Genomic DNA, 24,612 nt, shown 5'->3' with positions numbered 1-24,612 from the left:
CCTCAGGTGGTACACACTGTAAAAAAAAAGTCGGAGAACAAGCCTTACAGGGCCGAGGGATCATCATTTAAACTGAACAGTTTCAAAAATATTTGCTTCTTCCTTCGAAATGCATGCTATCAGTAATTGCTCACCTGAAAATCATACACTGCCATTACACAACAGTATGAAAAATTATTTTTTAACCATGTACAAGAAAATTCCATAAAGTGATCAACATGATCATTTCATTTTAAGCCCTACACTAGTGAACAGGAACACAGAGCTCAAGGGTATGGGTGGAAGTTGGGGAAGCTATTCCAAATAAAAGGAAAAAAACAAAAAAAACAAAAGAGGTAAGATTTACATCCAAACCAGCACGTACAAAGGAAATTGGCCACAAAGTGGTGAAGGGAAGAAAAACAGGGAAAGTCTTTAGGCTCAGAACAATGAACGATGTCAAAATGCCGAGCGCATTCACACGAGAAGGGTTTGATGTCCGGAGATGACAGAAGAAGCGTGGAGGGAAAGTGACTGGGAGACAGTGAGAGGAGAATGTACAGAATGACAGACTACAGATAAAAAGTGTTGGCGGGAACGGCGAACGTCAGTCATGTGTCTGTGAACTTGTTTTGACACTTTTAACAAGCCTGTGCAAAGTGCCGAGGAGACTCTCTATACAGAGAAGTACTGCATATACTGTGTCTTTACACATCTCTCCCTGACAGCCTGTCAGCCAAATAATTCACCCGCTGATAAGTAAACACACGGAAATATTCGCCCATTAATTCAGAGCGTGCACGGCGCCCTTTGGGAGTGAAGGCTCATACCATTTTTCAAACGTTATGCTCCCTGCGCTCCAATTCCAAAACTTCCATTTAGAGCCATTTCTCTTCAATACCCAAATGTTCCCTGTCTTCTCAGTATTTACAGTTGCATCCCTTCCAGGCCGTCATGTTGACGGCCGCGGACTCTGAGCGTGTCAGTCCGGCATGCTCCGTGATGGATTTCGTCTTTTCTTGGTTTAGTGAATCAAGAGGCGCAAAAGGCACGCAAAAAGCTACATGTACGAACTTTTCATGAACTGCTTTTCATTAGCTGCTCAATGACTAACATCCTGGGTATATAAACAACAGAAGGGAAAAAAAAAAACATCCAGTAAAAGAAAACATCTCAAACAACTGAGTGAGAATAAGAGGGGAAAAGAACGATCGCCGATCACATTAGGAAGGAAAATATCTTTTTACAGTGTATCAGAATCACTCGAGCATGCCTGACCTTTTTAGTGTGTGCAAAAAACCAGCGGGGTGTTTTGATTCGACCTCCTCCTCACACACGCACACACACACACACACATTCATCCATATTCATACACAAACACAGGAGGCACTTACAGCAGGGGCACTTCGACAATCAGGTGAACGAGGTTGGACAAGAGCTCCTCGAGGAGGTCTTCGCTTCTTGTTTCTACACAAGGGGTTCAGAGAGTTATTACACGAGACGCGTGTGGCAGCGGTGTCTCTGCCCTCCCCGTCTCCCACTGCACAAAACCATCCTCTCAAATCCCCACATCCCTCCCAACCACAAGGGGTACAGCACAGAGGAAGATGGTTGACTTGTATGACGTGTCGGCATCACTGCCACCTGCATTTCTAATGGTTACTAGAAAAAAATGAAAAATAAAAATAACAATGATAATAAAGACAATGTGACTTTGGGCCCAATCGATGCCCGCATTTAAAAATGCATGCCAATTTAAAACTCGGATTAAATTCAAGTAAATCTACTGTATCTGTAGTTTAGAAAGCTTTCATATGAGGGATCTTTGTTATGATAATGCAATAAATCACCTCGAGCCAGAGCCCTTCATGTTGCAAATGATATTTCTCGGGAGTTGAAGCTGCATTTGAGGCAAACTGAAATGACTATAATATAAAGAGGGTTCAAAAACGAAAAAAAAAAGAGAAATGAATTGAAAGTTTCATCTGCAAATAAAACGTGATTATGGTTTCAGGATATTCTCGTTTTTAATTTATTAAGCTTTTAAAGTAGTAGTTTATCTTTACCTTGTTATTTTCACCCACAAAAAATTAAAACTGCACATACAGCCATGAATAAAAAGTAATGCAAATGGAAAAAACACAAAAACCCACTCATAACTACTATTTTTCCTTCTTTTTGCATGTGATTTAGTACAGACATTGATTTATTGAAACATTAAAATGACTAAACACATAAAAAATAATGCTTAATGAAACAACATGCAAACAACAACAACAACAGCTCTTCCCTCAGAATCAGCTGTTGATCTTCTGCATGTCCTGGACTTTCCAAACAGACCAGTGAGAGCCGCTCACCTCCACAGAAGCCTGGCGCCCTCTCCTGGTAGGAGAACTGCAGCTGCAGCTCCTCTTCACTCATCTCCCTGATAAACACCTTGAGCAGGCAGCGGATCATGAACAGTGCATTGTGGGCCTGCCAGATAAACAGCTGACTGCGGAGGAGAAACGGAACAAAAAAAAAAAAGCATCCCGTTCAAGGTCAGACACACGGCTGTGGCGGAGACAAAAGACATGAAGTGCCTGCTTGTTGAGCTTTTCACTGTGGCTTTATGCCAATGGTACCGACATTACCGCGAACAAGTGTTTTGCTTAAAACTACATAACAGCTCTTTAATCTCCACCATTAACTGCATACATTATGTGGACTGAGAAAACCAGATGCTCGTCAGGTATAGCTGCGCGTTAAAGACAGGGACATTTGCAGGCAGTCAGGCTTGTTGAGGTCGCTGATATCATCTTGAGAAGCAGCTAATGCGATCCATACAGCGGAGCCATGCCTGGGAAAAGTAAAAGCCTGCCCAACAACTGCCAACTCTTCCTGACTCACATTCAGCCTGTTTCTTGGCAAAAACAAAGAACTCTGAGTACCTTGTCTTTAGTTGTTTGTTAACAAATCTGCCTGAGAAAGCAGAACAACATACCCCACCCAGACCGTGACCTTATTGGAAAAGAGCAGCTTCATTTCCTCGTGGTAACTAAAGAAGCACCAAGTTATCACGGCAAAATGATTATCTCCAACAGATGGTCACTGACTGAGCAGAACCAGGAGAGCAAGCTGGATAACATTAGAGTCCGGTCAAATGGTGGTCCTCACCTTGAAGAGACGCTTCTGAATGTTCTGGATCCTACCTATTCAACGTCTATATGCACAGATTGAAAAAGGTTTTTGCTTATGGATTCTACGGTGCTTTAAACTGGATGAGGAGCAACAAAATGAGATTTCCCTACAAGACAGCAGACCCTCACACTACACAAAATACTGCATATTGACTGAAGACAGGGAGCAAAAAAAAAAACATCTTAAACCATGCAGCGGAAGCCAAAATGTTTCACAACCACTGAAGTCAAAGTAATTGACAAACTGTGTATGTAAATTACAGCAAAAAGAAAACCCATCTTGTTATGCAATGTAAGGAAAACAGATGGGTGTAGATAGATACAAATGTGTTTACGTTGAGCCGTTAAGGCCTATAAGGAGCTCCCTCCTGAAGCACTCGGTCACTTGGACAGAATCAGTCCCCACGGAAAAAGGAGCTTGGCAGCGACTGAACAGCATCACCACATATGTGGACGGTTATATACCTCACTGGTTTTCTCATGGGAAAGTTGCAACGTTAGTGTCATTCCTTCTAAAGAAGCACAGGGATTCGCTGCCTGCAAGCAGTCAGCCGGCCTATCATTAATAACACAGTTCATTATCTTCCCCCCCCCCGACATTCACACACTCACTCTTGGCATTCTGTTGAGATTTTCAGCTCTTTGGTTCTTCCCAGGAAAACTCTCACGAGAGCGCCGAAGTTCCCGGACCTGGGATTGTTTTCAACTTAAAAAAAAAAAAAAAAGAAAAAAAAGTGGAGACAATATTTAATCCACAAAAGTTAAAATATGACTGTTTGGTAGTGCAGACAACACAAAATAACCCGTATGTTAAAACAGAACTTTGCTACTCTGAAGAAATTGCCATTCTGTGGGGCAAGTCAGTATTGTTCCATTATTAAAAACAGACATATTTAGAGATTAGCCAACATACTGAGGGCCTTGGCGAGAGGAATAACCGCTTCTTCCAGCAGCTTCGAGTCTCCGCTGTTAACAAGAAAAACAAAAGTTGAATGAGGGAAAAGAAGACCACTTGAACATACACACGGTAAAACAAAAGGGGATTGCTGCTCTCTGCTGTCACGCCACAAAACAGAAACACAATGAAATAGTATTGATACTGTTAATCCAGCCTGTATGTTTTGTGCAGTTGGAATGAACTACAGCTGTGTTTCTGAGGCATCCGTCTCCTGTCTCCTAATTCACCTCTGTGTGAGCTGTGTCAGCATACTCAACATTAAGTGGGCTGATTCTGACTAACTGGATGTTTCATCATGTCTTCAGAATGCCATGTACAGCATTTTGGCTCCTGGTGATAAACTGCATTCTAACAATACGTCCCTTCATATCGAAGGACAAAGAACGATGAGACTCAAATTGAATGTGAGGTTTAAATGAATAAGTTAGTGGACATGCTGCTGCTTAGCTTGATTAAAGTAAATGACAATTACAAATACTGTCAGGAACAATGAAAACGTATATATATTAAAAATAAAAAAGTTCTCTATTAGATTTTTCATAGGATATTACTGACACTTTACTTCAATTGGAGTTCTATAGCGATAAACACAAAATAGTCATTTCAAAGCATATTTACAGAGGAAACTCCAACAATGGACGGTGGAAAGGAAACACTCCCTTTTAACAAGAAGAAAGCTGCAAAACCAGACTCAGAGGTGGATGCTTTCTAAAGTTCTGGTTGGGGTGAGGTAACAGATGGAGAGACAATCAATATTTCTTGAAAAACATTTGTGGGCTTTGTTTGACAAAATGTATGCAGGATTGGCTTTCTTTCAGCTCACTGTCGCTTTTTAAGAGTAAAGAAATAAAGATTTTGTGAGTTGTGGCCTAGACGTTATAGTAAAAAAACATCTGTGGCTTGAGGGCTGCGGTTTGATTCCCATTTGCCCCTGAATGCCACTGGAGGGTTGCGTCCAGAAGGGCAACCAGTGTAAAAGTTGTGACAAGACAGGAGCTGGCCAAAGACACCGTCTCTGTTATTTATCTATCCTAAAAAAAAAACAACCATGTCACGAAACAGAGCAAAGTGAAATCAAAACTCTTCAAATAGATCTGTAGATCATCCTGTTTATATTAAACTGAAACACTGTTCATTTACCTGCTTGTGGGACTGATGAAGGTGAAGGAGATGAGCTGGTTCCAGAAAGGGTCGTTCTCGGATATGGACTCGGTACCCACCAAGGCTTTCAGGCTGGGGTTATCAGACAGCTCGCTGACCTGGCTGGTGTTGGCGCCCATCTTTACTGGCTCCACTCAGCCAGAGTCACCACTCTTCTCTGCTTCTTAAGAGGGCATATGCTGGATCCTGGGGTCAAACAAAACACAGGAATGAACCACTATACTACACACTGCCTGTGTACATGATTAAGGTGTCAATATGAAAAGCTTTTACTTTACGTGACACTAGTGAAAACTGAGTTATAAAAGATCGAGTTAAATCATAGTGATTATTATCTTGGTTTTAGTGCTGAACTACTAGATCGAAGTTAGGGACTCATATCATGACCTCTCGATCTATAAGGCCTTAAACTGCTGTGCTCTTGGCTCTTTCTGTCCATAAATCACAAAATTGAATTTTTCATTGGAGACGAGGTCACAAATGAATACACAATCTTCGAGGAATACTGTGAAGTGCCCTCTATGTCTCAGGAAGGACGTCACTAGCAGATGATTCTGTTTTTTGAGCCAACAAAAACTGTTATAAAACAGGACCATGTACAAGCAAGGTGTTTTTGCTCTAAATCTTTTCCATCACCAGTGTTTTCTGGATCATTTGTGCCCCCTGTCAACAACAACTCTGGGGATAAGTCTTCCTCTCTTGTTTGTTCCCTCAAGTTACATCTGTGTCAGTACAATTGCCTTTCTTGGGTTATTGCCCTATTCATGGGGACGGAAACTAAAATCACACACATAATGACACACAATGGCCACAGCTGCCATGCAAGGCATTCAGCTGTGCATTGGGATTAACTTGGGGTTCAGTGTCTTGCTCAAGGACACCTGAGAGGACAGAAAGAGATGGGGGAATCTATCCTGCAGAGGTGTGTATTGGCAAAGACCTCAAACTATGATATGCATCATGATTCTTGGGTTACAGTAACATTTCGATATTCTATATTGCAAACATAAAAAGTAAAAATAGAGATAACAAAAGCTGCAGTATACATACATCAGATGATATTGGTCATTCAGAGGCAAAATGAGTAAAAACTATTTGATTGAAAACATCTCAGACTAACTGTTATTCTGTTTTGCCTGAAGCTTGATCAACAGCAATAGGTACAACTAACTCACACAGTAACTTAAACAAGAGGGATTTCGCTCCCTGAGTGCACTGGAGCGGAGGTTCGGGAAGTCATACAGTATTCAAGTGTGTTTAAATCATAGTTATCATTAATTGTTATTTTACATAAGTAATCAAAGAGCTATGACATTTGGACTATATTGGGCAATTGAGTATTGTGATATATTGCAAGTTTGATATTTTTTCACAGCTCTATTATCCTGCAACCTTATAAATTGACACAGAACTTGTACAATAAACAATGACCTTGGCACACAGTAATGCAAAAATAATTAGTTCCTCTGAAAAACAACTAAAATTAGAAATAAAGCAATAAACAAGTTTCAAAAACATAAAGCTATGGAACTGAACGCAACTGAAAGGTAGGCAATTACTGTATTGTCACTAGTAAATGTAGGTGTTTTACATAAGGAAGCAGTAATACAGCATCTATATATAGCAACTTTGCACCTCTGTATTTGAATACAGAGTGAAGACAAACATTTTTAACAGCCTCAGATCCTCAACAGGATGACACATCATGAACCAGGACGTGTGTATTGTTCTCTTCAAATGACACACCTTTGGCATACAGCAGCACCATAAAGCAGCAATGAGCTCCAATAAAAAAATAACTCTTTTCCACTTGTAAACAGGCTTTCGTGGCCCTGAATGTGTCTGATTCCATGCATATGTAACCATATCCGTCTCCAGCATTAACGCGTGTGCATGTACATCAAGAGTGAATCAACGTGTTTCTGCGTTAGCTAGCTTAGACTGGTCTCCAGGAAATGGTCAATATCGCAGCAATTTATCCCGCCACAACCTCAAGGTCCGGCTTGAAATGAGAATAAAGCCGCTGTTAGGGTGAGCTGCTGTTTCAGAAGATGTATCTGTTTGCTGGTCTTCACTAACCACCCTCCACAGAGCAGCTAACATTCAGTCTCAAATCAGCTGACGACTCGGCTTACCTGTCATAAATGCCTCTCGCAGTTTCCGTAGCTCTTCCGGCTAACAGAGCCGCGAGGAGACGACTATTACTCGTAGAAATCCGAGGTTTGGTCCAATTAGTTTATAAACCTTGACTTGGAAAAGAAAGCACGCAAAACAATGGAGTATATTTGACAGTTAAGTTTACTCTACATACTCATGTCCTCCATGTTTTCCACGTCGCCACCCCTTGCGTGATGACGACACACAGGCGTCCTTTACGTTGAGTGACGTAACAAACAGGAAATGGAGAACGCGTCTGATTTTCTAATCAGTTAAATATAAAGATGAACATAAATCAAATTTATTCTAAGCTCAAAATGCACCAAGCATGTGTCTTGTCATTTTAATCACGGAGTGTACTTGTTTAAAACTGTTGTATTCTTTTAATTAATTGTTGTATTTATTTTGTTAAATGTACACCAAAGTTGATGGATCTCTACAGTTTTTTAGAACTTTTTCAGCGAGACTTGATTTTGTCCAGAACAACTTTTGCAAAAAAAAAATCTTAAGAAAAAAACTTAAGACCTTTCAATATGCAAATAGCAACTTTTGGCCAATATGTTGCCCACGGGTATTTATGGTATTGAAACTAATACTCTACATGTTGCATACAGATACTAAATAACACCCTCACAATATTGGTCTCAAGCCCTTAAATACCCTTAGTGCCACCATGTTTATACTGTTTAAGTTGATCTTTCAACATACATTTACCAATAAAAATGAAATATAAAATAACAACAGACCCTCATGCAATTTACTTATGTTCAATTTCACTTTGAGAAAATCTTTATAAGTTAAGAACCCAGTGAACTAAAAAGATGACCAAGCTAATAAAAGTAGTACATGTTCCACAGATTACTTTGTACAAAATGTGTTAACATCTATAATACCATTCCTCAGACTCAGTTTCTGTACTCCTCTTTCAGTGCTTCTAATAGCAAAAATGCAAAATTCCTATTGTAAAACAACCATGCCAGTCCTCCTTAGTAATTTAATGCCTTGTATTTATATTACAGAGTAATATAAAACTTTTTTCTGGACTTAAATGATACTCCATAATGCAGTATTTTAAGTAGGAAGTAATGACAATTTGAATTTACTGCTGTAACAATGTTCAATCTCTCTACACTATAGTGGTCTCAAGATATTTGGCCAACAATTTTTCTGTCACTTTCAGGAAATTCTACAAAAAAAAAAAAAAAAAACAACAACTTTGCTTCAAAACACTTTTCTGTTATTTTCTCATCACAAATCATTTGCTTCAAGGATAAAATGTTATAGATTTAATAATGAATACTAAAGTACAACTAGTCTGAGAGCAATAAGCAGACATCCTCTTTACTGAACATTGTTTTATTCCCTCATCCACTCATTAAATTTTAGTTTTACGTACAAAACCTATTTCATTGGGACAGTGTATTTAATACAGGAGGTAAATACATCTGTGTATGACTAATGAAGAAATCAATACACATATAGAAGAAAATTTTTTTAAAAAACATCATCCAATGAATTAAACAGCTGCAAAATTAATTTAATTTGAATAAAACTGATAAATTAATTTATACTTTCTCTGTTTTATATTAATAGAATATTTACATTGTTGCATGATTAACATTCTGAGCTATCAGTCGGTCTTCTTATCCCCTGCTATAGTCGACCCATTGGCAATGACCTCGCCGTTGCTTCCAGGCTGAAAGACAAAGAGAGAATTTGAAAGATATGTGGAACAGATGAAAAATAATACCTGTATGGGAACTCTTTTTTATATAACAAATAGTTATTATTATTAAGTTAAAGGTTAACACTACTAAAACTAAAAACTTCATTATTGCATTATAAAACACAGACATATAACAGAAATGCTCTGTAATCCACAAGTTTACATGCTTTCTTTTTTAATTGTATCATTTAGATTTTTGTGTTCATAATGTGCAAAGCAATGATTGGATTATGATTACAAAGAATAAAATTTGATCACATTTTTTCTCTAATTATACACCGTGGGAAAAAAGGACAACAGTGGTAAACAAACTGCACTCAACACATTTTTCATTCTGAATCAACTCACCTTATGAATCCCATTACTCTTTTCACTAACATTTTGATCCACTGTGCCAGTTTCCTGGACTGCCTTCTTGGTCCAGAATGTATTAATAATGGGTGAAATGAGGGGATAGATGAAAGGCTCCAGGAACCTCTTGTAGACCCACAAAAGGACAGGAATCACAATGCAGGGAATGCACACCATGGTTGTGGCTGAGGCAGGCAGTGCAATAGGGAAAACCTGAAACAATCAGAAAAGAAAGACAGATCAACATCAAAATACAGAGGAAAGGAAATTGATCTCAGTCGTTACAGAGTTGATCATCATATAAGCTGTAGATTGAATTTTGATGAAAAAGTCCTGCTGTGCTCAGGAGTTTTAAAACTACTTCAAAGTGGTTGATTACATTATTGTAGATTATTGCTGGTTGTAGCAAAATAGTATTGAAGCAGATTATATCTCTAGTTTCATGAGTGTGTATGTCAGGCTCTTTAGGATGATGGGTGTGATCTATAATCTATTATTATCGATTATTGGCGCAGCGCAATCGGCAGATGGAGCAAATTGCTCAAACTACATAAATCATACGAGTCTTACAGCATTTCCGTAAAAGAGCATATTGGACAGAATTCTTAGTACTTGTGACAAGTGTATTAAAAAGAAGCTGTTTGTGAGAACAGACACTACAAGCGGTGACGACAATGAGGGGGGGAAGCATTACATCACATCACGACTCACTTGTCAACAGAGCTAACGCTAACACGGGCTAGCACCGTGTTTCGTGGAGGGAGTGAACAAATCTTTACAGCACTTTACAGTCTGTTTAAGGGTCTCTCTTCAGTGCGAATATCTACTACGCCACTGAGAGTTGTTTATCGTTTATATTAGTTAATGATTCGCCAAACACTTCAGCAGCAACGCCATCCCCCTGTTCCCTCATGCTAACTTTTAGCCTTAGCTTGGTGCTAACGTGAAAAATAGTCACCGCCCGGCAGAATAACAAGCGCTCTTTTGTTTTCTACGGTGTGGACATCTTTACCTGCGTACAATGATCCCCGCCGAAGCGCTTAGCCTGAAACGTCAGAGAAGATATCGGCTGTTTTCAGGAGGATTTCAGAAGTCTCTGGAATGTGACAGCCTCGCTCATTTGTGTCCGTAGAAGAAGAAGAAAGCGGAAGTGGATACTCCGCTAATCGCCGGGCGCCTTACTTCAAAACAATCACACGAAAGCCTGAATTTCGTGAGCATCGAAGTTAAATTTATAGTACATAGCGAAATGCGTCAAAACATTGACAAGTGTTATATTTTATAATGTAAAAACCTGCCTGTGAATTCACCCGTATTTTGTGCATTTACGTAGTCTTAATCCGTGATCGTTCGTCAGTGTAGTGTAGCCTAGCTTACCAAACTGTTTGCTGTGAGTATGTTTTATTTTAGTGTCTTTCTGTCTTTGAATCTCTTCCCTTAAATATCAACATAATGTCTTGGATACAACCAAACAGTTTTATTTTGTTAGCTATGTATTGTCTTCGAGTAGCTGTAATGAGATTTATAACTTTGATCTAGTAGTGGAAGCTTTATGTGATAAGTTCAAAGACCTTCTGGAAATTAGAATTTAGAGTTCCTCATAGTGAATCTGATTATTGGTTTTATTGACTATTGCTCCAAATAATTAATCTCTTTCCCTTTTTATTCCTCTATAATATCTGATCTAAGTTAATTATTTACTTTCTACATGCCAGTAGCTACAGCATTCTTTATATTTAAAGAAAGAAATCAAAACATTATTCAAACAGCGTTTGCCATATCAAACATTTGTTATCCACACATCTCCCACTCATGCATTTGCAGTTTAGGGGCACTGATGCATGAGATCCCAGCTTCTTTCTCCTTGTACTTCGGTGCTTAGACATAATTTCTTGTAAAATCTACTTGTGTTTTATTTTTCCCCAGTTGCAGAATGCCGCTGTCCACTCAGTCCCAGATCGAAGATGAGCAGTATGTTTTCATGGCCAGTTTGGATAATGCCCGCAATATCTCCAATATACTGAAAGCCATCGCTTTCAAAGACCATGCCGTCTTCACAGCCACGCCAAACGGTCTGAAAGTCACTGTGGAGGACTCCAAATGTCTGCAAGCCAATGCCTTCATCCAGGTTTGTTCAACCCTTCTGTCATTTAGATTAGTTTACACATGGAGAGTGTTCATTTAGATTTCACTTCAAAGCTGTTCTACTTTTATTCCAGGTTGAGGTTTTTCAGGAATTCACCATAAAAGAAGATGTGGTGGGTTTTCAGGTCAATCTCACCGTGTTGCTCGACTGTCTCAACATCTTTGGAGGAAGCACAGCACCAGGTACAAAAACATGAGTTAAATGATGATCAGAATTTAAAACCAGACAATTGTGCTGTCACGACACATCTATCTCACATACGTATCGCTTTCATGTGATATTTCAGGAGTATCAACAGCATTACGGATCTGTTACAAAGGCTACGGCTACCCTCTGACACTGTTCCTGGAGGAGGGGGGCGTAGTCACAGTTTGCAAGATTAACACTGAAGAACCGGAAGAAACAATCGACTTTGAATTCTGCAGCAGTGACGTCACGAACAAGGTTTATTTCACTGCTGCATGAGATGAACAGTCTACTGATGAATTATAGAGGTGCAGCAACTCACTCATGTCTCCATTTTAAGATAATCCTGCAGTCAGAGAACCTGAAGGAAGCTTTCTCTGAACTGGACATGACCAGTGAAGTGCTTCAGTTCACCATGTCGCCCAACCAGCCTTACTTCAGGTGTGTTGTCAAAACTTTACGATGTGTTGTGTGACTGTTGTTCCACATTAGCATGATTTAAAGTTGTAATAGCTGTGTTTTGTGTTTTAACAAAGATTGTTAAACACAAGATTAAATTTCATTGTTTGTTGATTTGTTTTACTGTTCAGGTTGTCCACATTCGGGAACTCTGGAAATGCCCATTACGATTATTCCAAAGACTCGGACATGATGGAGCTGTTCAAGTGCACGAAGACGCAAACCAACAGGTGAGCAGAGTCACTGAAAGAAGAGTGGATTACCAACATCATAAGGCAATAAATGACATAGTGTGACACGAATCAGACAGGAATCCTTCAGATTAATATCTGTAATTGTAGTCTTTGTTCTGTATTTATTCTTGAATATTAGGATATAGGGTAATGTTTCCCTCAAGGTTCGTTGTTCTGTTTGACAGATACAAGATGTCCTTGCTGAAGCCGTCCACTAAAGCCCTGGCCTTGTCCTGCAAAGTGTCGGTGAGGACGAACAGCCGGGGTTTCCTCTCCCTGCAGTACCTCATCAGGAATGACGACGGACAGATCTGCTTTGTGGAATTTTATTGTTGTCCGGACGAAGACGTGGAAGAGGATTGATCCCAGCCCACAAAATGTGACTTTAAATAGGTCTTGTCACTTCAGCGCTTGGTCAGAGGCTTTGACGGAGTGCTGCAACATCTGGCAGACACTGGGTGGTTCAGACGTGAGAGGGATGGACAGTCAAACTAGTGTGGGAAAGTTCCATTTGTTTGCTACACATGGACATCAATGAACCACTCATTTTTCTGGAACCCAGTTACCGTGTTGGGATCTTCTAAGTTCTGCATTTGAAACTGTGTAGTTATTGTCACATTTAACTCACTCAGGATGGTCAGCGACTCTGTATTGTCCCCGACACTTAGAATTCTAACTATGTCCAGTGTGTATGTTGGCAGACAAACCAGATTCGTGGTCTTGTTCATAACAAGTTTGAACTGTTTTATTTTCACTTGAACTCAATAAACAATTTATGTTATTAAAAAAAAAAAAGATGGGCACATAATGTTTACTGTGAACATCAGTGACTATACATACAGTTGTGTTCTGGCAACAGACATTTTCATGAGTCCAGTTTTCTGTGAAACTGTTACATACATGATGGTTTAGCATCAATCTGAACAAAGCTCATGATGTTCAGCTGAAGCTCAAACTCAGCAGGACGATCGCTCCACTCGGCGTCCTCCAGACTGTTCACTTCCTTTGCATCCGTTGTCTTTTGAAAGCTTTGTGTTTGTTCTTCTTCACCGGCTTCGGCGGCGGCGCTTCTGTCTGAATGTGAACGGGCTTCTCCTCGGCCGGCGTCAGGAAGACGTCGGCGGTCACGTCCTTGGTCAGATCCTCCTTCGCTTCCTTCCTCTTCACCTTGTGAATATCCTTCACCATCTGCTTTTCGCGCACTTTGGCTGCCGTTGCCAGTCGGAGCGTGCGCCGGTGCTGGGATGAGGAGACAAATCACTCGAGTCAGAAATGTAGAATCTACCAAATGAATGACATGCGATGAGCAGCACGCGCCCCACGTTACCATGTTAGGAGACTTGAAGTTTGGGTTTTCGTAGAGTGTGGGCCCTCCGAAACTCCCCTGAAAGATCTTGATGAGGTTGAGGACGAAGCGAGGCCCAACCTCGACAAGAGATGCATCTTCTTCAATGATCTGAATGTGTGAAGAAAGAACAGAGAAATAGTGATTAAAAAAAAGTTAAGTCTAAAAAAAAAAAAAAATGACAAAATGTTGTAAAACTTTACCTGGTAGTTTCTAAACCATATCCTGTTGTCTGCAATTGTGAATGTGAGGACATGGTCCACAAACGGCTGACTCTTTGGGTGGTAGCGAGGGGTGGAGAATGTCTGGAGAAATATAAAAGAGTATTTATTATACAGAAAAAGACAGAAAAGCTTGCCAAGTACACACCGATTACCTATGATATTTCATACAGAATGGATTTGTAGCAAATAGACACAGATATTCAGCATTATTGGAAACAATCATCTCTGATCAAATACACTGAAATGTCACCTGGATGAAGAGCTCTTTCAGCAAAGCATAGTGGGGCTCACTGTCAAATTTCTGTGAAGGAAAAACAAGATTGGTCAACACCCTTCAGAGAGCGGCTGTCATGAACTGTCAAACAATACTGGAGATTATCATAATGCCAGATTACAAAGTAAGCAAGATTATGTATTTTAGGCTGTATGTCCAGTTCAACAGTGACACCCAAATACAAAATAGATCTGGTGAGCGTTGTCAAATTTTGAGTGGTCGTACTTACAGGATCGAATGACAGCAGAGGCCTCGACCCCTTGAGGCAGTTTCCAGTCATTTTGAGTTCAGCCAGTGTGTGAACTGTAAAGGTCACGATCATGCAGACTTTATAATCACACACTGTCAAGATATTTGTTGCACTTCAGGCAAGCAGGAGAGAAATCACTTACTGTTCTGGACTAGAAACTTTGCAGAAGGTCCATGGGGGCTGTTCGATATCCTGAAAATTAAGACGAATTTATGTTACTTGGCTCTTCAATAATAAACATGCTTACGTTCAAAAAATGTAAAAAGATCAAGTGCGTACCACATGTAGAGATCTTGCTTTTTCTTTGCTTCAAAAAACAGGCATTTGTTGCAGTTCTTTATTTCGCACACCTGTGAAAGAACTGGTTTCAGAGAAGCAGCCAAAAAGTAGAAATTTCAAGTGAAATGAGCGCAAATTTTCAAGCAAAAACTCACCTCATTAATGACAAGCAGCTTGTCTTTTCTGTCCATTTTCGTATCTGTAGAGCAGAAATGTGATTATTGTCTCTGCACATCAGGAAATTACAACTTACTTATAGTGAGTGTGAGCTGCACCGCACTGACCTGCTTTAGAATGAGGCATCATGGTCCTCAGATCCTGCATCAGATGTCTGGTCCTGAAGTTGATCCCTCTCGATGAGAATATGAGAACTCTTTCCTTGTTGGTCCACTTTCCCTGTTCCGCAGATTTGAAATCATTGAACAGATAGAAAGACGCTCATGTAGGCATATGGGCATTTCATGCTCATTCATCCGATCTTTATTATCACTGTGCCGAAAAATGCAGCCGATTGCATTTTATCTCAGGAGTTAATACTTTCCGGTGATAGCATATACTTAATCAAGTTTAGTTGTTGTAGCAGATTTGTTCGCATGCAAACGATCACTTAACAGTCCAATGTTTTGGTGCGCAGATGCTAGCAAGTCGGCAAATTAGGTTAATTGCCTGGTTTGTAAGAATCTGGAGCTCCTACCATAGACACAGGGGGCACAACCGTGATTTCATTGTTCTCGTCCTGCTCTTCTTCATCTCCATCCGCGACAAATTTCACCTTTTTAGCTTTTTTATCAGCGAGACCAGAAAGTCCACGTTTTCTCTTGTATGCCGCCATGCTTGATACGCGTGAGGCAAATCTCGCGCGATCATGGAAGCCACGTTGAGTAGACGCCCCCTGGTGGAGAGGAAGAGGTATTATAATCTTTGTAAACACTGCATTGAAAACCAAAATTAGCTAAGGCATTTTCAGTCGAAACAGAAACGTTCATATCATATTATAGCAGTATTATAGTAGTTGTATACAACTAATATCTACAGCGATTTGAGAGAATTTAACCGGCAACGAAACGTGAAATACATTTCAAAATCTAACCAGCAGAGGGCCACGAAGAGCCAACGCAGCATTAAGTCTACATAGAAGTCTGAGACGAGAAGCGAGCAATTCTCGCGAGATTTAGCGGCATCCAAGTAGCGCCCCATTCTGAGACGATAAAAGATCATATCTGACCTAAAAGCGGTTATCAGCGACAGGGGACATCATTCAGATCTGAATATAGAAGTCCGAAACTAAATAGATATGTTGCTGCGACACTAATAGTACGGAATATTCAGCGAGATAAAACATAGCCGGGAGCCGGTTCACTAGCATGCCGCAGCTAGCTGGATGCTAACGTTAGCCTCTCTGAGCACAACGTGAAGATCTTCAGTGTTCGTCCTCTAGTCTTGTTTCTTTAACCATGAAGTGTCACTACGAAATTTTGGGAGTGAAACGGGACGCAGGGGACGATGATCTAAAGAAGGCGTACCGCAAATTAGCCCTCAAATGGCACCCAGGTAAGTTGTGGCTCAACAAAAGATGAAATGTCAGAATGGAAAACCTATGATGTGTGTATGTATGTGATGTTTATTATGTAAACGGACCAGTGCTGTATTGCACCAGACTCTTTATTTAGTTTTACATACACTGAATGTCACGTCATGGACATGACAGGCTGGGTGTGGTTTGTACAAAGGATCAGGCTCACTATTTCATCCATCAAACTTAGGGTCAATGTGTGGTGGAGACAATTCAGCTGTCAAAGGGTGATGACAGGGAAAACCCTGGACAGGTCACCATTCCATCGCAGGGCAAACATGTTGCTAATTTCACATGCGCATATTCATATATATGTGCAAGTTAGAGTCACCAGCTATTGTAAAAGTAATTGCATATGGAGAACATGCAAACTCCACACTAAAAGACTAAATTTGGAATCTAACTGAGAATGTTCTCCTTGTGAGGCAGTAATGCTAACCACTCAACCTCACCTGTGTCCTCCATAAAAGGATATTGACTTTTAAAGAATCACACTTCTATTGGGTGTTGCAATGTGCATATGGATGTTGTTGTTGTTGTTTTATTCAGATACATCTTTTGAAAATGATTAAAGGCTGAAAATAGTCTGTGGTTTAGTTACTCATCTCAAAGCAGTTGAATCAAGTCAATCAGTTCATTCCATCCCTCTTGCTGATCCCTGGGCTTGTCTGAGACTTGCAAAATGGCTTCTGAATTGCTTTGGGATGCCTCCTACATCAACAAATGAGAATTTGTCCAGACTTTAGTTCTTCCTGTGATGTCCCAAGCTGGCTTTAGACTTTGTATGATTGTCTGTAGTGAATATTTTCACTCTAATCTTACCGTGGGCTTCCTCATTTTCAGATAAAAACCTGGACAATGCTGAGGAAGCAGCAGAGCATTTCAAGTTGATTCAGGCAGCTTACGATGTCCTGAGCGATCCACAGGAGAGAGCATGGTATGTTCACTCATCTCACCACTTGCTTGTATAACATATCCACAGTTTGTGCTGCTTGTGTTGCATATTACTCTCTTTGGAGTCAGTTGACATGTGATGCATTGGATTATATCACATTTCGCTCTTCCTGGCGTACAAGTAAATATTTCCCCAGATTTTAAAAGCAGTGAACCAGCAGGAGACTGAATTCTGACTGCAGTGCTCCATTTTTATGTATTGTTGAAATAACCAAATATTAATTTGTATCTCTTTGATTTTTTAGGTATGATAATCACAGGGAGGCACTGCTGAAGGGTGGGCTGAGTGGAGATTATGAAGATGACAGCATTGACCTGCTGCAGTACTTCACAGTCACCTGCTACTCTGGCTATGGAGATGATGAGAAGGTTTGTACTGCTATTTGTGTGGAGACAGTATTAGCTGAGATACAGTAAAACATCCCAATTCTGCATTACATCATTATTACATTATTATATTGTTCATCATTTTCCTCCAAAACACCGAGTTGTATTGAAGTTGTAAAGCCTTTTGTTTTGTTAAAATCTATTCCTATTCCCGTGTTTATCTTAGATGGATATGTAGTAAGATGAAATTATTCCTTGCTTTGGTTTTTGAAAAATATAAATAAGTTGTTAGGATGGACAGTAGAGTCAGTATTTGAGTTAAATAGAAATCAACACGGTTAAATGATTCTGTTCCACATTTGCAAGCTCAGTTTCACAAACAGAAGTTGCTTCCAAGGTTACGCCGCTGCCCTGAGAGGATTGTGGGAAAGGAAATTCCTTGTCCGTCTAACAACCTTTTTCGCTGTTGGTTTTTGTTTCGTCCATTATGTCTCTGCAGGGCTTTTACGCAGTTTACAGGAATCTTTTTGAATCCATTGTCAAAGAGGAGATGGAGAACAGCAGGGTGGATGATGAAGAGGAGGAGCAGGAGGAGTTTCCTCCGTTTGGAGACTCTCAGAGTGATTATGATACCGTGAGTGTCACATCCACACACAGGTTATACCTCAGATTATTTAAACAGGTCATCTGGAGGTTGTTTTATCTGTTCTACATTTCAAGTTTGAAAAACGAGTTGTGCCCATGCCAGGTTAATGTATTTCCCACTTTGTGCTCGCGCGTCGCAGGTCGTGCACCTGTTCTACGGGTACTGGCAGAGCTTCTGCACTCGCAAAAACTTTGCCTGGAAGGAGGAGTACGACACCAGGCAGGCGTCCAACCGCTGGGAGAAGCGAGCCATGGAGAAAGAGAACAAGAAGACCAGAGAGAAGGCCCGGAAGGAGCGCAACGACCTGGTGCGGCAACTGGTGGCCTTCGTCCGCAAGCGGGACCGCCGTGTGCAGGCCCACCGCAAGCTGGTGGAGGAGCAGAACGCCGAGAAGGTCAAGAAGGTGGAGGAGCTGAGGCGGCAGCAGAAACTCAAACAGGCCAAGTGAGTAGACGATGGACCTCTGTGATCCACACGTTTTGCCGTTTATTTATATGTCTTTTAACGCTGCGCGTCGTCGGTAGGCTGGCAGAGGAGTATAAGGAGCAGAGCTGGGCGGCCATGTCTGAGCTCGAGAAGGAGCTGCAGCAGATGGAAGCTCAGTACGGAAAGGAGTTTGGAGACGCATCGGAGAGCGAGGAAGAGGAGCCGGACATGGAGAAAAACAGTGAAGAGGGGGGAGGTGAGTGAGACGGACCGGAGATCCGGGAACAATTTTGGTCTTTGAGTAGAAAAAAAAAATGCAAAGATAAATAATGTTTTATGAGAATAAAATTTATTCTGACATGATGAGGACTGTTTGTATCTTTAGAAGCAGATCAGCCTGATGAAGACGCCATGATGATCGACGACTTCGACGATCTCTACTGTCCGGCCTGTGACAAATCCTTCAAGTCAGACAAAGCGTGAGTGTCCTGATCACATCTGATTCAGCTTCTCGATGTAAGCATGCGGCGTAGGCTGTGACTGATCGTCCCCACACAGCCTTCAGAAACAGCAGGTAGCGTCTGATGGAGCTCAGTGAGTACAGACGTTACCGGAACAGCGTGAACTGAGCTCCACTAATGTGAGCCAAGTTCCATAAAAAAATCTTTCTCACTGCGCAAGTGCAAAAAAAAAAGCACAGAACACTGAGAGGCTTTCCAAAGACGTCTTGTAGACATGTACGAGTCACACACCAGCGTACTACACACAGAAATCTAATACTTAGAAAAGTCTTTTTGCATCATTCTTTTGGGAATGGTAAAGTGTTTTTCTTTATTCTTAATAGGGTGTATTTTAGTGTTAAACACTCTCTCCTCATGGTCATGGGCTCAAGTCAGAAAATGTATCTGAGGTTAATTGGTAACCATAACACTGTTATTGTTGCAGTTTTTTCCACATTTCATTAACAGCCTTCACCACTTTCTTTCTAAAGTATGAAGAACCACGAGAAATCCAAAAAGCATCGGGAGATGGTAGCGTTGCTACGACAACAGCTGGAGGAAGACGATGACTTAGTCGGTTTGAACGTAGACGGAAAAGAGGGGACAGAGGATGAACTGGAGCAACAGGAGGAGGAAGAGGAGGAAGAAAAGCCGAGACAGAAGTATGGATTTCCATCTCAGGACATGCCTGTAAACTAAAAAACTCGGTATATGCGTTTATAAAGTGATGCTTTCTTCTCGTCTCCGCAGGCTGTCCAAAAAGCAGAAGAAGAAAAAGAAACAGCAGAAAGTCGCACAAGTGAGCGGCATCCTTTTCTCTCTGCTTCACTCTTGTGAAGTGAACCTTTCTGAATGGATTTTCCTGTTTGTCCTCCACAGCAAAGTGCTTCAGAGGAGGAGGAGAAAGACGAGGAGAAGGCGGCGCCGACGGCGCCGACCTCCTGCCAGGAAGAGACTCCCGAGAAGCCTGCGGACGCCGCAGAGCCTGAGAAGCAAGACGAGGATCTCCCTGCCCAACAAGCCAAGAGGTTAGTTCAGCACTTTTTTACCCATCATTCCTCTGATTGTTGTGAGGTTCATCCTCGCGACTTACGATCGCCTTTTAGTTCCTGCTCCAGGCAAAGATGCAGCATTCCCAAGACAATATGTTTTAATCAGTACGACCGTATAACTCTGGCGTTTTAATATTTGTATTGATATTGCCTCAGCAGCTCTGGAAAGACCAAAGGAAAGAAGGGAGGAGGGAAGGACAAACCAAAGAACGTCAAGCCACAGACAGAAGAACAGTTTCCTGAGGTTTTTATAGAGAAGCTTTTCTATCGATTGATGATAGAAGAGTAATAAAAAGCCCGGACTAATCTGAAATGTAACCATGTCTCCCTCCAGAAAGAACTGATCCTTCGCTGCGTCACATGCAACAACGAATTCCCCACGAGAAACAAGCTGTTTGACCACCTGAAGACCAGCGGCCACGCCACCGCTCTCTCCGGCGCTCCTCAGAGCTCCACGAGCAAAAGTAAAAAAGACAGGAAGAAGAACAGATAGCGCACCTCAGCGTGAACTGAAAGAGTCTGACTCTGAAATATGGCTGGGAGAAACGTCTCAGGAGTCTGGAAAGATGGCTGGCTGAGAACACAGGCTGCTGCTGCTTCCTTTTTTTTTTGTTTTTATTTAACACTGCACTCAGATCAGTGAAGAACTTGAGTCTTCCAGACTGAAACGATTGATATTCATAGAGAACGTCCTTGTCGGTCATTCTGAGAGTGATTCTGTAAATTCATATTTGAACAACCCTGCAATCATTTCTGGAAAACACTTCATGTAAAATACTTTATTTTGATCCTAAAGGAAAAAAAAACACATGCCTGTTTTTATTGAATAATTGCTGCTTTATTGGTGGAACTAAATATTTTAAGTAGTCTGAATGCCTGCATCTCTTTTAAATGCACAAAATGTTGCTGACTCGCAGTGATAATGGTGTTTTCAGTCATGATCATGAAGCTGTTGAAGGCAGAAATTCAACTAAATGAGCTCAAAACATTGCAATTTGTCTCTTAAAGATTTCCAGATATGAAGTCCATCATTTTCTGTTCTTCATCTCACTTTATGTCCATGTAATGACTAACGGGTCTGATTTAAAAACTCCCAGGAGGAAACTTACACCTTCCTTGGCTGGATGCAGAATATCTGAAATGGTCAAAATAACACCAGATTAAACCAAGTAAAGAAACCCACAGTATCGCCTGTCACATCTTTAAGTAAAAATGCTTCATAGAGGGAAATCTCAGGAGCTCATCTGGTGCAACTTCTATTTGCTCCTCATTGGTTATAAAGTATTCATCCCCTTTTAAAACAGTTTCATGTAATTCAGAAAAACAGTTGTGTGAGATATTTCTTTGCTCTTGACTCTTGATCCCATTCAACAGTGAGTGTGGCTTTACAGTATTGCGGCAGTTCAATAATACCCTTGGGGTTCAGTATTGAAAATGACTGTAATAAAGCTCTGATAGAACATCTTACCATGGCAACCAGTGGAAAAAAATACTTCACTCTAAAACACTGCAAAGAAGTTCACAAGCTCTCCATGCAGTGGAAAACGCCTCAGTGTTGTAATACCAGGTTGTACCACAAGATGGTGCAGTGGGATACTGTTAGTCTTCCCACAATCAGCACGAGATCAGAAAAAGAAGCAGATTTAGCTGTGTAACAGCTGTCAGCAGTGTGAGGACATTTCCTACAAGGAAGCATCGATGAATCAAGTGGTAGAGAAGGAGAACTCATCAGACAGGTGCCACATGCAGACTGTTCTGCTGCAGACCATCTGCCAGATGGAAAAAAGCACAGTGTGCAATATGAATGTCTGATTTCTGTAACAAAGGAAATTAGACTCTACTTTAATTCATCCTCTAAGAATGAAGAGTAACTACCTGTGAGAAAAGAGCCTTGTTCAGTTGTATTTGTTTCATGTGACAAACTGCCGGCGTCACTTGTTCAATTGATATCGAATCAGTACTGTAAGAACAATGAAAAGACTCCTCTTGATGGTATTTGATGTTTCACAGTTAGTGAAACCGGTTTGTCATTTATTATCTCACCGTTCAACAACAGCTCCCACTGGGAATCCGTCGCCGACGCCTTTTGCTATTGTACCCATATCAGGAAGGACATCATATAATTAGAAACCCCCAAAAGTGGGTTCCTGTTCTCTCAAATCCAGTCTGGACCTAAAAGACACAAAGCAATTTAAATCAGGTTTTTTTGCTGTTGGAAATAGAGAGTACAGACAGAACAAAACTCAGACAGCGTGTCTCTCTCAGGTCTCACAGTGATGAGGAGCAGAGAGATCGCATGTTGGTTTTGAGCCTCTGCGTTGGCGTCAGAAATGATTTTAAGTTTCATTGATTAGTTTCTGAATTTCCCACTGATCTTGGTGACTTTTTATTTCCAGAGTTGATCTAATAATGTGTTTTTAACTGAAGGATGAATTGAGTTTTGTCTTTGTGTATTTGAGGTTTCAGGAACAAAAGCCTCGTCTGAGATGCAGATCTCTCTTCTTTCTCCATCCGTTTGTAGGCCTCCTTCTGGATACTGCACAGCTCCTCTATGACGCGTTAAAGCATGCCATGGTCCCTTTACATCTGTTCTAAAGTCAACAGCTTGTTAGTTTTCATATGCTTGTGCCTGATGGAGATGAGTATTTATGAGACAGGTGTGCATGTATTTGCGTGCCTTGGGCACAGCGACAGTCTCTGGTGGTCTACAGGTGAATCCCTGCAGTGGATTCCTTTTCTTGCTGTAGCCCCTAACATTTGAGCTTAAAGCCCCAGCAATGAAACCATGAAAGGATTTTGAGCAAGAATTGTGAATCACTTCCCTACAACTACTGTACTCTTTCTATAATTTCGCGGTCATGAAGGGGGAAAAAAAACAGCCTTACAGAAGAGGTGCTGAGACACAGAGGTCCAAAGTACTTTTATGTAATATGTGCCCTTTTTAAAAAACCAGAGTTACCACGATTCTAGTAAAGATACATTCTCATGTCAGGTTTGAGGAGCATGAAGTGGCCCATTGCAGCGGGGATTGTCGGACTCATCAACAACAAACAAGCATTTATGTTGTGTTGAAGCTGCTCATTAGTATGCGTGGCTAATGCCGCAGCTTGTGGGAGCTTAAAGATGTCAGAGCTCGGTAACAGTTGCTGTAGTCAGCCAGGGAACTGCACAGATCATTTGATTCCTCAGCAGAGCTGCAGTTTGAGTGCTATTATATAATAATTTATGTGCCGGGAAGATATGTTGACCAACAAGGACGGAAAACACAATTACATCAGATATTTTGCGCCCCACTTCTTTCCAATGACAGAGTAGAGAAAAACTGCTGGACCAACAGCAGTCATGCATTGCTCCTTCTGGTATGAGATTGTTACATACAGTTGTGCATCCTGCACTGGTGGCAACTGTGTATTAACTGTATGATGAGTTGGAGGGGGGCCCATGGTCTGCTGGGTGCCACAGTGATAAGAACAGAACCCCTGCAACAAGAACAGAAGCTTGGTAATGATTCAGGCAGAATGTTTAAAACCACAGAGCTCCCGTTTGTTCAAAAGAAGAAGAATACGGATAAAGATTCACAATTATTACATTATTATTGTTGACTTATCAGTGTTTTTAACTGTTTGCTTCCTACAGCTCATAAAAAAAATACAGCTTTTATTGTGTGAGTGTAGTTTTGAGACTAACTGCAAATTCCGACCAAAAACAAAGCAGAACATTTCTGTGGGAAAAATTTAAATCGATATCATAAAAACAGGGATTTATTCCAGGAAGAAGTATGACTGATATTGAATGTCATTACCTGTAACTTTAATAAGAAATATATATTAAATGTCACTGGTATCATAGTGCTGATCTGTGTGAATCGGGGATAAAACAGCGATAACGGCCAGTAAGTTGCAGCAGGTGAAACTGAATGTGATTTTATCAAAGCTGCCTGTGTGGAGCCGAGCCATCAGCACGGCCAGATCACTGGCCTCTGAGCTGCTGTTTGTCAGATATTCCACCTGCATGAAGAGAAAAAAGTCCACCAGACATTTGAGTCACAGCCTTCAGTGTTTACTCAGATACTGAAATGTATCTGTGAAAAACACTTTCAAAGCAATACTGAACACAACATCAGTCTTTATGCTCCTCTGGTTTGAAGCTGAATAGAGGCATCTCGGGTTCATGGCTGCTTTGTGGCAATGCTGCACATGAAATACTGATTTAAGAGAAAAAAGATCC

General features: G+C 40.9%; 5 protein-coding genes across 7 annotated transcripts in view; 2 read left to right on the top strand and 3 right to left on the bottom strand.

Annotated features, from left to right (window-relative positions):
• Positions 1–7,632, bottom strand: part of dym (dymeclin) — a 49,976-nt gene extending 42,344 nt beyond the window's left edge. Inside the window, exons 1-6 of the mRNA XM_030084150.1 lie at positions 7,413–7,632; positions 5,257–5,463; positions 4,072–4,124; positions 3,771–3,864; positions 2,337–2,473; positions 1,374–1,446 (exon numbers count right to left, since the gene is read on the bottom strand). Of these exons, the coding sequence (XP_029940010.1) occupies positions 1,374–1,446; positions 2,337–2,473; positions 3,771–3,864; positions 4,072–4,124; positions 5,257–5,396 (497 nt within the window). The 5' untranslated portion in view covers positions 5,397–5,463; positions 7,413–7,632. The remainder of the gene's footprint in view (positions 1–1,373; positions 1,447–2,336; positions 2,474–3,770; positions 3,865–4,071; positions 4,125–5,256; positions 5,464–7,412) is intronic.
• A 1,143-nt stretch (positions 7,633–8,775) lies between these two features.
• c21h18orf32 (chromosome 21 C18orf32 homolog) lies at positions 8,776–10,663 on the bottom strand. The gene is made up of 3 exons (XM_030084158.1): positions 10,524–10,663; positions 9,509–9,724; positions 8,776–9,130 (listed from the first exon to the last, which is right to left on the bottom strand). The coding sequence occupies exons 2-3, from the start codon at positions 9,686–9,688 to the stop codon at positions 9,065–9,067; spliced, it is 246 nt and encodes an 81-aa protein (XP_029940018.1). The 5' UTR covers positions 9,689–9,724; positions 10,524–10,663; the 3' UTR covers positions 8,776–9,064.
• On the top strand, positions 10,562–13,341 carry rad1 (RAD1 homolog (S. pombe)). 2 transcript variants are annotated; one of them, XM_030084157.1, is made up of 7 exons: positions 10,562–10,724; positions 11,438–11,639; positions 11,731–11,839; positions 11,944–12,101; positions 12,184–12,284; positions 12,434–12,532; positions 12,721–13,341. In XM_030084157.1, the coding sequence occupies exons 2-7, from the start codon at positions 11,445–11,447 to the stop codon at positions 12,896–12,898; spliced, it is 840 nt and encodes a 279-aa protein (XP_029940017.1). In that variant the 5' UTR covers positions 10,562–10,724; positions 11,438–11,444; the 3' UTR covers positions 12,899–13,341. The 2 variants fall into 2 exon arrangements, with proteins under 2 accessions (XP_029940017.1, XP_029940016.1); XM_030084156.1 differs by having other exon boundaries at positions 10,563–10,901.
• Positions 13,250–15,781, bottom strand: bxdc2 (brix domain containing 2). Its single transcript, XM_030084155.1, has 10 exons — positions 15,602–15,781; positions 15,192–15,303; positions 15,063–15,106; positions 14,908–14,978; positions 14,771–14,820; positions 14,608–14,681; positions 14,355–14,405; positions 14,084–14,185; positions 13,863–13,991; positions 13,250–13,774 (listed from the first exon to the last, which is right to left on the bottom strand). The coding sequence occupies exons 1-10, from the start codon at positions 15,737–15,739 to the stop codon at positions 13,532–13,534; spliced, it is 1,014 nt and encodes a 337-aa protein (XP_029940015.1). The 5' UTR covers positions 15,740–15,781; the 3' UTR covers positions 13,250–13,531.
• Positions 15,782–16,064: 283 nt separating this feature from the next.
• On the top strand, positions 16,065–21,683 carry dnajc21 (DnaJ heat shock protein family (Hsp40) member C21). Of its 2 annotated transcripts, none has more exons than XM_030084152.1 (12): positions 16,065–16,458; positions 17,324–17,417; positions 17,680–17,803; positions 18,261–18,395; positions 18,547–18,851; positions 18,932–19,089; positions 19,219–19,312; positions 19,825–19,995; positions 20,084–20,132; positions 20,213–20,361; positions 20,545–20,629; positions 20,720–21,683. In XM_030084152.1, exons 1-12 carry the CDS (start codon positions 16,362–16,364, stop codon positions 20,876–20,878), a joined length of 1,620 nt encoding a protein of 539 aa, XP_029940012.1. In that variant the 5' UTR covers positions 16,065–16,361; the 3' UTR covers positions 20,879–21,683. The 2 variants fall into 2 exon arrangements, with proteins under 2 accessions (XP_029940012.1, XP_029940011.1); XM_030084151.1 differs by having other exon boundaries at positions 20,542–20,629.
• The last annotated feature ends 2,929 nt before the right edge of the window (positions 21,684–24,612 follow it).

The sequence above is a fragment of the Salarias fasciatus genome (assembly GCF_902148845.1).
Source record: "Salarias fasciatus chromosome 7 unlocalized genomic scaffold, fSalaFa1.1 super_scaffold_4, whole genome shotgun sequence".
Taxonomy (NCBI): Eukaryota; Metazoa; Chordata; class Actinopteri; order Blenniiformes; family Blenniidae; genus Salarias; species Salarias fasciatus.
This window is presented reverse-complemented; position numbering and strand designations above follow the sequence as displayed.

Excerpts from the sequence above, each read along its gene's own strand:
- dnajc21 (XM_030084151.1), top strand. The coding sequence starts at position 16,362 with ATGAAGTGTCACTACGAAATTTTGGGAGTGAAACGGGACGCAGGGGAC. Across the intron at positions 18,852-18,931 it reads CAGAAACTCAAACAGGCCAA|GCTGGCAGAGGAGTATAAGG; the intron begins GTGAGTAGACGA and ends CGTCGTCGGTAG. Across the intron at positions 19,313-19,824 it reads TCCTTCAAGTCAGACAAAGC|TATGAAGAACCACGAGAAAT; the intron begins GTGAGTGTCCTG and ends TTCTTTCTAAAG.
- rad1 (XM_030084157.1), top strand. The coding sequence starts at position 11,445 with ATGCCGCTGTCCACTCAGTCCCAGATCGAAGATGAGCAGTATGTTTTC. Across the intron at positions 11,640-11,730 it reads AAGCCAATGCCTTCATCCAG|GTTGAGGTTTTTCAGGAATT; the intron begins GTTTGTTCAACC and ends CTTTTATTCCAG. Across the intron at positions 12,533-12,720 it reads ACGAAGACGCAAACCAACAG|ATACAAGATGTCCTTGCTGA; the intron begins GTGAGCAGAGTC and ends TCTGTTTGACAG.
- bxdc2 (XM_030084155.1), bottom strand. The coding sequence starts at position 15,739 with ATGGCGGCATACAAGAGAAAACGTGGACTTTCTGGTCTCGCTGATAAA. Across the intron at positions 14,682-14,770 it reads AAAGTTTCTAGTCCAGAACA|TTCACACACTGGCTGAACTC; the intron begins GTAAGTGATTTC and ends TGACCTTTACAG. Across the intron at positions 14,406-14,607 it reads CTCTGCTGTCATTCGATCCT|AAATTTGACAGTGAGCCCCA; the intron begins GTAAGTACGACC and ends TTTCCTTCACAG.
- c21h18orf32 (XM_030084158.1), bottom strand. The coding sequence starts at position 9,688 with ATGGTGTGCATTCCCTGCATTGTGATTCCTGTCCTTTTGTGGGTCTAC. Across the intron at positions 9,131-9,508 it reads AGAGTAATGGGATTCATAAG|CCTGGAAGCAACGGCGAGGT; the intron begins GTGAGTTGATTC and ends TTTGTCTTTCAG.